At 56.0% G+C, this 12,913-nt stretch overlaps 1 protein-coding gene across 1 annotated transcript in view; it reads right to left on the bottom strand.

Moving 5' to 3' along the window:
* LOC104981630 (histone deacetylase 4-like) overlaps positions 1–10,251 on the bottom strand; it is a 17,825-nt gene extending 7,574 nt beyond the window's left edge. The window contains exons 1-2 of the mRNA XM_010830832.1: positions 9,556–10,251; positions 681–812 (exon numbers count right to left, since the gene is read on the bottom strand). Of these exons, the coding sequence (XP_010829134.1) occupies positions 681–812; positions 9,556–9,946 (523 nt within the window). The 5' untranslated portion in view covers positions 9,947–10,251. The remainder of the gene's footprint in view (positions 1–680; positions 813–9,555) is intronic.
* Positions 10,252–12,913: the final 2,662 nt, after the last annotated feature.

The raw sequence follows: 12,913 nt of genomic DNA, 5'->3' as shown, positions 1-12,913 counted from the left end.
GGCCACCTGGGCAGCCCCTCTGTGCTGTGATTCCAGGAACGGGGGCTGCGCGCCCTGTGCACGAGGGGTGCGCCCTCCGGAGGCGGGGTGCCCCTCGAGAGCGGGGCGTGCCCTTCTGACCGCACAGCCCCAGGAAGTGGGCTGTGTCCTCGGGACCACCAGGAAGGGCCTCGGCCTGGGGCCCGGTGGTTCTGGTAGAGAGTGTGGGTGTGCTTCCGCGCGCTGGCCACTAGGTGGGGGCCGAGAGCGGCGCGTGGACCCGGGCGAGGAGACTTCCAAGCTCCCGCCTCCTTCCCAGGAAGACTCTGCCGTTTAATGGGCAGGGGCAGGTAAGAGATCTGGGCTCACCACCCACAGGGCGGGAGCTGTTAAACAGCTCCAGAGAACCCTCCACTTAGAATCCCTGATCGTCTCCCGGGATGTCCATGGGCCTGACTGCTCTCAGCTGCCCTGCGGGTCCAGGCTGGGGGCTGGACATGCTGCCCAGGAACAGGGCTCTGAGCGCCTCTGGGGGCCACCTGGGGCCCTCGGACTCAGTCCTGGGGGCTGGCACCGCCCTCGGGACTCGATGGCGGGGGAGATGGATGCGGAGAGATGCAGGTTTCCCTGCTAAAGGGAAAGCGTGCAGGCTGGCCTCTCTGAGACGGGCAGGTAGGCGGTGGGGTTTACACTCAAAGTACCTGTGACATCCAAGGGACGCTTTTTCAGAGCCGTGACCACTGGCCCATCTTTCCTGCGTAGCAGGGGGCTGCTCCGTCTCTCAGCCACTTTCTGCTTTAGCCTGGAGCGTAATTTCAGGTTGGGTTCAGAAGCTGCAGGAAAAGGAGACGTCATTACTGGCAGGCAGACACAACTGGGGTCAAGGTGACTGGGGGTGCTTTACCACGACTTCTACATTACACACGTCCTCACTCACCGGCAAATCAAAAATTCCCCCACGAGTGACGGCCCAGGCCGGCTGCCCACTCGGATCCCAGCCGCTGAGAGGTGCTAAGGCCAACCCACCTGATGAGAGGGTTAGCCACCTGCCTGCAGGTGAGGCCCGTTCCCCTCCGTGTCGCCTGACCCCCCAGCCCAGGTGCTCCGGTTGCTTTTGGTAACAGCCTTGCTTGTGCGAATGGAGCCCTTTGCACACCTGCAGTGCTCTGGCCTCTGCACCCGGAGCCCAGACCACACCCTGGACCAATCCAGTCCCATGTCAGCGTGGCTGCCTTGGGAAGGGGGCATCCTCACTCAGTGGGGCCCTCCCTGTGGCCTCTGGACACCTGAGTCTTAGCCCCACAGGCCGGCTGCTTGGGAGCCCGCGGCGGCGGTGAGCTCACCACCAGACTTCTGCCTTCGGAGGCTTTATGAGCTCATTCAAGCTTCCGTTACTTGTGGATCTGCTAACTGGCGAGTTTCTTTTACCTCTTGTTTTTGTTTGTAATCAGCAGCCCTGCTGGTTTTAATCTTTCTGGAACAGGAAGTTTGCAGCTCTCTAGAGCAACAAGCAACAGGATCTGAATTCCCCTCAGAGTTGGAAGTAAGCTGGCTGGGGTTATAAGAATGAGGCTGCGCATGCGTCTCACGGCCACTGCGACTCCATCGCAGTGGGGAGCCTGGGGGCAGGGTTGGGGGTCCTGGCAGTGGGGTGACCCTGGGGGGCGCTGGGAGGTAAAGGCAGGTCCTGTGAGGAGGGAGGAGCAGCCCGCCTGAAGGGTGCTTCCCAGAGAAATGAGGTGTGAGGTGTGAGCAAGGTGGCAGCCTCGCCAGATGCGCAGCCTGCTCCGGAGACCCCGATCCCAGGGGAGACGCTCTCTGCTCTGCAGAGTTTGTCTGGACGGCCAGGTTCCCCAGCAGGACGTTTGTGTCCAAAGAGGAAAAGGACCCGGTAACAGAACAGCCATCCCTGCCGGTGAGAGGACCCATTTCTGTGTTTTTTAATATTTAATACTGTTTTCACATTTTTGAGAACGGGAGCTTCACGTTTCACTTATTTCTATTTCTACGCTGAGCTTCTTACTTTATCATTATTTGAAAAGAAAAAAAAAGCCCAGCTCCACCCGCTAGATTAAGAGGCACAACCCCTCTCCCCGTAAGATGTCAGCTGAGCCTGCACGAGGTTGCTACAGCCACGTGTCCGTCCTGGGGAGGAATCTGCCCGAGACCCAGGGAGGACAGCGCGGCCCTGGAGTGGGGGAGCGCGTGGCCCCCGCCCCAGTGTAGCGGGGCCCTGTCGGCGGCACCGAGGTTTGTCTGTGAGCAACACTGCCTGGTCCTGACGGGGGCGTCCCAGAAGGTCTCAGAGCTTCGGGGCCCAAGGGTCAGCCTTGTGAGCAGGGTCAGGCTCTGGTCATTTGCAGGCTAAGACAAGGGCCTGAGAGCCCTGAAGGAAGGTGACTCTGGACCTAGCCACACTATCCATCACTCAGGGGCCAGGATAAAGGCATCTGCCAGCAGGCAAGGACTCCAGAGAGTCACATTCCACACACAGTTTCTCAGAAACCTCGGAGGAGCTGGACAACCACGACGGAGGAGGAGATGAGACACGGGAGCAGGTGGAGTCCAGGGAAGAGGCCGGGCCTCCCCGGGAGGCCGTGAACGGCAGTCAGGGCCCAGAGCAGAGCCTCTAGACCGCCTGCCCTGGAGGACAGCCTCCTCCGTCTGCCAAATCGTGGGGCTGAATTAAAAGCAGGGACAAGCAGACACCTGGAGCCGAGCTGATATTTTATAATAACTACAAATGGAATACAACTTTAAAAAATTGTCCACTTGAAAGCTATATAATATTGTACATCAACTATGCTTCGATTTAAAAAACATAGGCAGACAGAAAACTCAGCAAATGAAACAAACCATCAACTTCAGGATAAAGGGCACTCACACACCAACGGGAATGCAGCCAAGGTCACGGGCGGTTTGTGTGTCCTTTCGGTGCACTGTCCTCATGATTCAGGGCCGGGGGGTGGGGCCAGCTGCTCCCAGAGGCAGCCTTGTGGGGCTCTGTGACTTATGGACATTTACTTACTCTGATAACAATAAAAAGAGAACTCTAGAAAGACAAGGGCTTCCCTGGTGGCTCAGCTGGTAAAGGATCCGCCTGCAATGCGGGAGACCTGGCTTTGATCCCTGGGTTGGGAAGATCCCCTGGAGAAGGGTAAGGCTACCCACTCCAGTGTTCTGGCCTGGAGAATCCCCATGGACTGTATAGTCCATGGGGTTGCAAAGATTCGGACATGACTGAGCGACTTTTCTTCTTTTCTAGAAAGACAGAGGACAGGCTGGAATACAATTTTTGGCAGCATATGTGACAGACGCAGGATGGATATTAGCACGTAAAGCAACGAGAAAAAAAACCGGCCGAGAGAAAAGCGTATGGCGGAGCTGCCACTGAACACCGACATTAGGGACCGTCCCTGCTGGTGTGGCGGCAGATGCTGGGCACAGGGCGCACGAGGAAGGCACAGCCTGGCCAGTATGCACGCTGCCAGGCACAGGGGCACGGGCCACGCTGGGCCCCGGGACAGGCCCAGCGGCTCCGCGACGCGCGCTCAGCTTTCTCCCGAGCAGGACGATGGGCCGTAACAGACATGTACATCCCTGACGGGGACGGAACTGCTCTTTGAAAAGGCAGAGAGGTCACGGCTTCGGCACCCATCAGGCTGGCTGGGGTGACCCGGGGAGGCATCGCGTGAGTGAAGGGGGACGAGGGCCTCTCACGAGTGGCGGGTACAGCACTGCAAGCTGGGCTTTGTCGGCTCTGCACACGCTTTCTAACTCAGGAGTCGATCCTGCAGAAAGAGTGACTGTAGGCCCCCATATCTGAGGGCAGAACTAAAAGCTAGAGAACAGTTACCACCGCTACAATATTTGTAAATTGAGATAATATAGGAAAGGTGTTGACCTTATGCGTTGAAATGGAGTGGTACCTCAGATATAACAGTAACTGAAAAGTGAAGCTACAGCGAAAGTGCAAAGCAGGTGTTTTCTTGACAAAGAGACAGTCCACGGGCATCACTCGCGCACAGACACACATAACCCCCACACGCCGGCATAGACCACGTCTTCGCTGTAGGCACCAAACCAGACACAGGAGCTGCTTCCAGAGGTCACACACAGGATGCATGCATCTGACTTATGTTTTAACTTGTCGGAATTCAGACTCAAGTTGAAGAAAATAGGGAAAACCGCTAGACCATTCAGGTATGACCTAATTCAAATCCCTTATGATTATACAGTGGAAGTGACAAATAGATTCAAGGGATTAGATCTGATAGACAGAGTGCCTGAAGAACTATGGATGGAGGTTTGTGAGATTGTACAGGAGGCAATGATCAAGATCATCCCAAGAAAAACATGCAAAAAGACAAAATGGTTGTCAGAGGAGGCCTTACAAATAGCGGAGAAAAGAAGACGCAAAAGGCAAAGGAGAAAAGGAAAGATATACCCATTAAATGCAGAGTTCCAAAGAATAGCGAGGAGAGATAAGAAAGCCTTCCTCAGTGATCAATGCAAAGAAATAGAGGAAAACAATATAATGAGAAAGACTAGAGATCTCTTCAAGAAAATCAGAGATACCAAGGGAACACTTCGCAAAGATGGGCTCAATAAAGGACAGAAATGGTAGGGACCTAACGGAAGCAGAAGATATTAAGAAGAGGTGGCAAGAACACAGAGAAGAAATACACAAAAAAGATCTTCATGACCAAGATAATCACAATGGTGTGATCACTCACCTACAGCCAGACATCCTGGAATGTGAAGTCAAGTGGGCCTTAGGAAGCATCACAACAAACAAAGCTAGTGGAGGTGATGGAATTCCAGTTGAGCTATTTCAAATCCTGGAAGATGATGCTGTGAAAGTGCTGCACTCAATATGCCAGCAAATTTGAAAAACTCAGCAGTGGCCACAGGAATGGAAAAGGTCAGTTTTCATTCCAATCCCAAAGAAAGGCAATGCCAAAGAATGCTCAAACTACCACACAATTGCACTCATCTCACACGCTAGTAAAGTAATGCTCAAAATTCTCCAAGCCAGGCTTCAGCAATATGTGAATGGTGAACTTCCAGATGTTCAAGCTGGATTTAGAAAAGGTAGAGGAACCAGAGATAAAATTGCCAATATCTGCTGGATCATCAAAAAAGCAAGAGAGTTCCAGAAAAACATCTACTTCTGCTTTATTGACTATGCCAAAGACTTTGAATGTGTGGATCACAACAAACTGTGGAAAATTCTTCAAGAGATGGGAATACCAGACCACCTGACCTGCCTCTTGAGAAATCTGTATGCAGGTCAGGAAGCAACAGTTAGAACTGGACATGGAACAACAGACTGGTTCCAAATTGGGAAAAGGAGTACGTCAAGGCTGTATATTGTCACCCTGCTTATTTAACTTATATGCAGAGTACATCATGAGAAACGCTGGACTAGAAGAAACACAAGCTGGAATCAACACTGCCAGGAGAAATATCAATATCCTCAGATATGCAGATGACACCACCCTTATGGCAGAAAGTGAAAAAGAACTAAAGAGCTTCTTGATGAAAGTGAAAGAGGAGAGTGAAAAAGTTGGCTTAAAATTCAACATTCAGAAAACTCAGATCATGGCATCAGGTCCCATCACTTTATGGGAAATAGATGGGGAAACAGTGTAAACAGTGAGAGATGTTATTTTCTTGGGCTCCAAAATCACTGCAGATGGTGACTGCAGCCATGAAATTAAAAGATGCTTGGTCCTTGGGAGAAAAGTTATGACCAACCTAGATAGCATATTAAAAAGCAGAGACATTACTTTGCCACCAAAGGTCCATCTAGTCAAGGCTATGGTTTTTCCAGTGGTCATGTATGGATGTGAGAATTGAACTATAAAGAAAGCTGAGTGCCAAAGAATTGATGCTTTTGAACTGTGGTGTTGGAGAAGACTCTTGAGAGTCCCTTGGACTGCAAGGAGATCCAACCAGTCCATCCGAAAGGAAATCAACCCTGAATAGTCATTGGAAGGACTGATGCTGACGCTGAAGCTCCAATACTTTGGCCACCTGATGAGAAGAACCGACTGTGGAAAAAGACCCTGATGCTGGGAAAGATTGATGGCAGGAGGAGAAGGGGACGAAAGAGCATGAGATAGCTGGATGGCATCACTGACTGGATGGACATGAGTTTGAGTAAGCTCCGGGATTTGGTGATGGACAGGGAGGCCTGGTGTGCTGCAGTCCATAGGGTTGCAAAGAGTCGGACACGACTGAGCGACTGAACCAAACTAATGCCTTCCTTTTGAGATTTTTTAATTTAAAAAAAAAAAAAAAAGGCAACTCTCCATGGTGTTCACGACTGGCGTTTGCACCAATCGTTTCGATAGCGTATTTCAGGCGGCCGCCAAGCTCAGGTGCGAACAGGGCACATCTGGTCAAGATAAGACCAGGTCTCACTGGGCACTTCTCATGTGAAGAGGAGTCCAGGTTTGATGGACATCAACGTGTGAAGTGAGGTCCTTTTCCACATAGACACTGCCTAGTATTAATATTAACCACACGCGTCATCTCTGGAATTTTCTTTGGTAAAGCACAACAAAGCCTTTATGAAAACCCTCTGAACATATTCACACCCACTTTGCAACAAGCACAAAGTTGAGGGAAGACAGTAGTACACAAAAGCCCCCTGAGGGCTGGAAGCTTGGGCCGGCACGGCCGGAACTGCGGGTCAACCCCTTTCACCCCGCCCAGAAAGCTAAGTGCCTTATCCTGTGCCAGGGCCGCAGGGCCTCTACCCCGACCGCCCCCCCAGCCCTGCCCAGAGCCACATGAAGCACACCCAGGCATAGCGGTGTGCAGTGCGGGCCATGCCCACAGCTGCCCAGGCTAGCAGGCTGCCCCCGGTCCACAAACCACATCAGAACCAGATGGACCGCAAGGCGACCCGCCCTTCCCAGACTGCAGAGAGGCGTGCCATGTGCGTCCCTGGTAACCTCGAGCCACGCTACTCACAGCTAAGATGAGTAGGAACGGGGCGACTGCAGGGTGAGCTGTGCACACTCACCGACGTGTCACGGGGCCTCAGTGATCGGATACCCCGGCTCTCCGCCGGACACCGCCCACCATCTCAGCCCAGGCAGGCCCTCCCTGGTGGCGGGGGCTGTGGAGGGGGACCCTGAGGCCCAGAGGCAGCCATCAGGCCAGGGCTTCTGAGCAAACCTGACGGGGGGCCTCGGTCCTCTCTGTTCTTTTGGGGTAAAAAGCCAGCCCTGCCCTCCACGGGCCAGGCCCCCTGCCCAGGGGCCCCACAGGTTCACCCTGGGCCTGGACTCTGCAGCTCCCCTCCTCCTTCAGGACTGGAGCATGTGGTCATTGGTGGCCTGTCGCCTGCCTGCCGCAAAGCTCAGGGCCGGGCACCTGGGGAGCACCCGACCAGTGTGCTCCGTAACCACTGTGGAGACGCGCGGGGAGCCAGCCGTTGCTCAGGCTCGGGGCCCTGCCTGGGATTGAGCACACGTCCTCCTGACTAAGTGCCAGGAACCCCGGGGTCTGCAGCTTTCTGTCCTGTGACCTAGCAAGGCCTGAGCATGAGCGTCCGCCCGGGGGACAACAGCCCTGAGTCCGTAACAGACACACAGCTCCCACAGACACTGACTCTGACCCCAGGGCCCAGAGAGGACCCTCTGGGGGCAGCTGTCACTGACACAGTGTCCTGAGGCTCACTCGCCCCAAGCTGCCTGTAAAGACGGAGGGAAGGTGGGTCACCGTGGGATTAGCTGAGCAGGTGTGTCAGCTGCTCAGTCGTTCCCGACGCTTCATGGCCCCATGGACTGCAGCCCGCCAGGCTCCGCCATCCATGGGATTCTCCAGGCAAGAATACTAGAGTGGGTTGCCAAGCCGTCCTCCAGGGGGTCTTCCCGGCCCAGGGATCGAACCCAAGTCTCCTGCAGTGCAGGCGGATTATTTACTGTCTGAGCCACCACGGAGCTGAATGCATAGAAAGATGTAAATTATTTAGAATTAGCAGTGACATGTGTTTGAAAATAGGTGCTTCGAGAATGACGCAGGATACCGTGCTGCACTTTGTTCCCCTAAGGGCTTTAAACTCTGCCCTGGAACCTTGGCCTTATTACTATTACTAATGTGCCAGGGTTGCCGTTTTAGAAGACAGTGCAAGCGCATCTCTACTGAGCTCCTGGGGCGGTGGGGCGGTGCCTCTTTTCTGTCCTGGGGACGCGGGGCTGGGGGCGGCGCTGCTGATTATCACGCAGCTCAGGGCCACACGGAAGGTGGCTCTTCTCGGTGGCCAGGAGCTCTGTCCTTCATGTCCTCCCCCACCCATGGCTCCAGGGGCTGTGGGCACCACTCACCACACCCAGGGTGGGCACAAGTGCTGTGCGCTCAGCATACCCACTTTGGAGATGAGAAACTGAGGTCAGGAGAGCCTAGGGAATCTGTCGTGGAGCCCAGGGCTGCAAAGCAGGCGGGAGACACCCGCTGAGCTGCAGAACCACCAGCCACTCGCTCAGAGCCAGCCCCCCAGCTCCCTGAGTTCCACTCCCACCAGGCCTAGGCCTCCTGGGGCAGGCGCCTGGGGTCTCTCCTCGCACAGGGCCCCGTTTGACTGATGGCGGTGTGGCTGATCGCAGCGCCAGCTCCAGGACGGGGCGTGGAGGGCAGGCCTGGGGGTGGCTGGCCCGGATCCCGACAGACACCTCTTTCTGCGGAGCCTGCAGGCTCTCTAGGTGAGAGGCACGGCCCTTCTCGGCACACGACGGGGGACAACCACACACTCAAACTGGAGGGCAGAGGGCAGACGCCACACTCGCACATTCACCAATAAACTGTTGCCAGCCCACGCGGAACCCCAGCCACGCGTGCAGACGTCTCTCTGACCCGGCAAGGCTCTGTGGACCCCGCTGCCCACCAGGGTCCAGCTCTGGGACGGGGCCCCTCCTTCCTGCACCCAGGATGCGGGTCAAGTCCCCTGGTGCTGAATGGAAGCGCCCCCTTTGCGTCCGGCTCCTGTTTGGGGCTGGTGACCCCACATCCTCTCTGGGGCGCACTGCTTACAGGGGGCCCCCTGTCCTTAGGATGGGGTGGCAGGGGCCCCCAGCCCTGCTCCCTGTACCCCACCACTTGGGCGGAGAAGATATTCCAAAGCTTCTCTGTCCGGAACTGACCAAAATCCTTTGAATGAAGACAAATTCATGTTTGTGGAAAAACAGCTGCCGCACACCCCCACTCCATGAAGCACGGCATTCCCCTCGAGGGCCGGACTCCACCTGCCCCCTCCAAGAGCAGAGCCCTGCCCTCCACAACCAGGAGGGTGGCCAGGCTTCCCAGGGCACAGCTTCGGGGAGAGGCTTGCTTCGCTGGCCCCTGCCCTCCTGAGCGCCCAGTGCAAGACCCAGGGATGTTTCGATTCTTCTTAAAAGCCACTGCCCGCTTACAGAGTCACTGCTGGACAGAGTCCAGGGGTCCTGTGCACCTCGCTTGTGTCTAAACATCCTTCTTCTGGCTTGTGACAGAGAGGCCGATGTCACCCTGAGGACCCCCTGGTGGGCCACCAACCCCCCACCCCCGCAGCGGCTCCGCACCCACCTGTCTTTCTGAGGGGGAAGTCGTCTTTGGCGTCATACATGCCCAGGACTGGGTGGTTGTAGGAGGCTGACGCCCCGCTCTGGGGCGGGGAGCTCTGGTCCAGCGAGCTGTGCTGCGTCTTCCTGGAGAGAAAGGGGGGGACAGAGGCTGAGTGACCCTCGGGGACCCGGAGCCACGGTCGTGCAGGGAGAGCACCCCTGGGCGCCCACGCGGGTGGTTCTCCCTTTGACGCGTGGGCCTGGCTCGACAGCCGGCCTGCTGGGCAGCCTGGCTTCCTCCCAGGGCAGGACTGAAACGATGATACAAGGCCACCTGTGAGCCTGTGAACCCGGCCGCCTGCAGTCTCCCCTGGGCCTGTGGGGCTGAGGACAGGCGGCCTGTGGGGCTGCATGCTTGGTCCAATCCCTGGGCTCTGCCCAGCCCCCTCGCTCTTGGGGTCTCCTGGCCTGGCAGGCCTCAGGCTGAGGGGGGTGTTACCCCCGGCCACCAAGGGGCCCGTCCTCAGAACGCAGAGGGAGATGGGGGGCTCCAGGTGCAAGGAACACAGCTGTTGTTGGAGGCGGCGGAGACCTGGCCGGGGCCCGTAGGGACAGTGCTGGCGGCCTCTGGGTCCTGGAGGGCAGGGGCCACGTGGGGACTGTCCCCCTCTCGGGGACGGTCTCCCCGGCCATCTCCCCTCCCCGGGGAGGCGGGGGTCGGCGGCACCCTGGGCCCCGGGAGCTGATCCTGGGAAATTTGCTTCCTTTGTGAGTTGGCAGACACAGCCCCAAGGCGGCACAAGGTGGGCTCAGGCCTCAGGAGGGGGTGCTGGTCGCGCTGGCGACGACCGTCTGCAAACGTGCTGCGTCTCGGTGGCAACACTGAAGGTGTAATGAATTCCAAGAGTCTGTACACGGTGTAATCTCTTAATGACTTGAAACAAATTAGCCAACTTACTTATTTGGAATTTGTTAGACTTTATTTGCATACACAGCACTCCACGTCCCCACGCACCTGGTGTTGTTTGAATTGAGAACGTGAGCACTTAAACGCTTACAGGTGGATGTTTAAATATTTGAGAGCGCAAACGGGTGCAAAGAACACGGTGGTCACGGAGCTGGATCCGAGGATGCCTGCAGGCAGGCCACAGCGGGTGCTCAGATCCCTGGGACAGGCCTGCTGCCCGCTTGCAGCCCCACCGCCCCCAGGACGCATGTTGGGGGCCAGGGCTGCAGGCTCAGGGCTGGACCGGCCACGCTCATGCCGGCTGTGCCCTCACCGCATCGGACTGCCAGGCCTCACTCGGGGGTCCGGCCTGGCACGACCCCACGGAAGGTCTGAGGGCATCTCTCTACCCGACTTCTCCAGGCCAGAGCCTGCAGGGAGTGCGGCCTCGGTGGCCCCAAACCGCGCCGTCACTGCCGGGGTCTAAGCTGGGAGAGAGTTCACTTTCTCCTTCGTGAGAAACATGGAAACGCCGGTGTGTGTGTTACGTAATCTTAAAACATGGATAATCATGATTAATGATAATCACTGCTGTCATTAGACTCTGATGGTGGACTTTGCAGTTAAGCCAGAAGTACATTCAGTGTAACATCTAGCAGACTTTCTCCTGTCTTGATCTTGAGACGCCGTCAGTATTCAAACCCTCCCTCCCGTCTGGCCCTGACCTGGAGGAGCACAGGCAGGGTCTGGCCCCCGAGCCACTGTTCCGTGCCATCTGAGAGGGCACTCGGGCCCGGGGCAGCGGCCAGGCTGACCCAGCGGAGCCGGACCCCGCTGGTGCCCGCGAGGATGGAGCCAGACTTCACAGCAGCCAGGCTTCCCCAGGCCTCCAAACACCATGCAAAACGGAGAAAAACCAGCTCATCGCTAGAGGCCAAGGTCTCCCAGGGAGCAGTGGCCACCGGCCCTCCTGTGGGACCTGGCCCTCGTCACAGAGCCCAGGGCTCACACGCACCGCAGCGGGCGACGGCCGGGGGTGTGAGCGAGGGCAAGGCCTGTCCTCGTCTGCAGGGGCATGTGCACGCTCACCCCACGCTCACATGCAATCAGTGCACAGGCACACACACACACACACACACACTACACACACAGACATACACACCACACACACACACTATACACACAGATACACCTCACACACATTCCACACGCACACACAGACACACCACACAGACACACAAAGACACACACACACAGACATACACTCCACACACACACTATACACAAAGATACACCTCACACACATACCACACACACACACACACACACACAAACTACACATACAGACACACAGACACACAAGAGACACATACAGACACAGGTACCACACACACAGACATACACACCACACACACTATACACACAGATACACCTCACACACATACTACACACACACACACACACACCACACAGACACACACAGACCACACACACACACCCCTTATACCCGGAGGCAGAACGTGAGGAGCTGCTCTTCTAACTCAGCTCCAACCAGAATCACCGTCCAGGTGTTCGACCTGACCTTCCAGCGGGAGGAAGAGCCTGGGGTAGCTCTGCTGTGATCCTGGCTGACGGAAGGGGCACCGAGTCTTAAAGACCATCGGTCCTCAGTGAAGAAGATGGAAGACAAACACGCCTGCCTTTTCTTTCTAAACACTGCTCTGACCATGATACGGAATGAAGCCGAACACAAACTCAGCCATTTACCAAGTGATTTAGTAGATTTAGCCATTTAACTAAATTCTACCAACAACTGGCCTTTCCCATGACCTCAGATTGATGCAGGTGAATGCCATTTGTAATTGCTCACACCAGCACTGTCCAACAGGAGTAATACAGGCTGTGTGTGCGATTTAAAATTCTCTCTTGGCCACGTGAGCAGGAACAAAAAGAAAGCAGTGAAATTACGTTCAGTGTTCTTAACCCAATACACCCCAATCCTATCACTGCAACTAAAAAGTGTCAAGGACATAGTTCTCATTTTTTTCACATCCGGCATGTCTGATGTTCACAGCTTGTCTCCATCTGAACAGTCCATTTCGATGCCCCGGAGCCCATGTGGCTGGTGGCTACTGTGACGGGCAGCACATCTCCTCTGGTAAGCCTAATGCTGGGGGTTCGGACCCAGGTACACCATAGAACCACGCCACTAAGGACAGAAAACAGTCACCTCCACGGGAAGGCCCTCTGCCCCCGCCCCGGTCACGGCCACCTGGCTTCCTGTCCCTACAGACTGGTTGTGCCGACTCTAGGACCACATGCAAACGGCATCTCAAGGCACAGACTCTGCATCTTCTCCGAAGCCTAATGTTTCTAGGTCTGGGCAGGCTGCCCTGGGCCTTGCTGAGCAGATGAGAAAGCAGGTGCCCGTGTT

The sequence above is a fragment of the Bison bison genome, unplaced genomic scaffold (assembly GCF_000754665.1).
Source record: "Bison bison bison isolate TAMUID 2011002044 unplaced genomic scaffold, Bison_UMD1.0 scf7180017859225, whole genome shotgun sequence".
In the NCBI taxonomy this organism is placed as follows: domain Eukaryota; kingdom Metazoa; phylum Chordata; class Mammalia; order Artiodactyla; family Bovidae; genus Bison; species Bison bison.
Note: the sequence above shows the minus strand (reverse complement) of the source record. Positions and strands in the feature narration are given on the sequence as shown.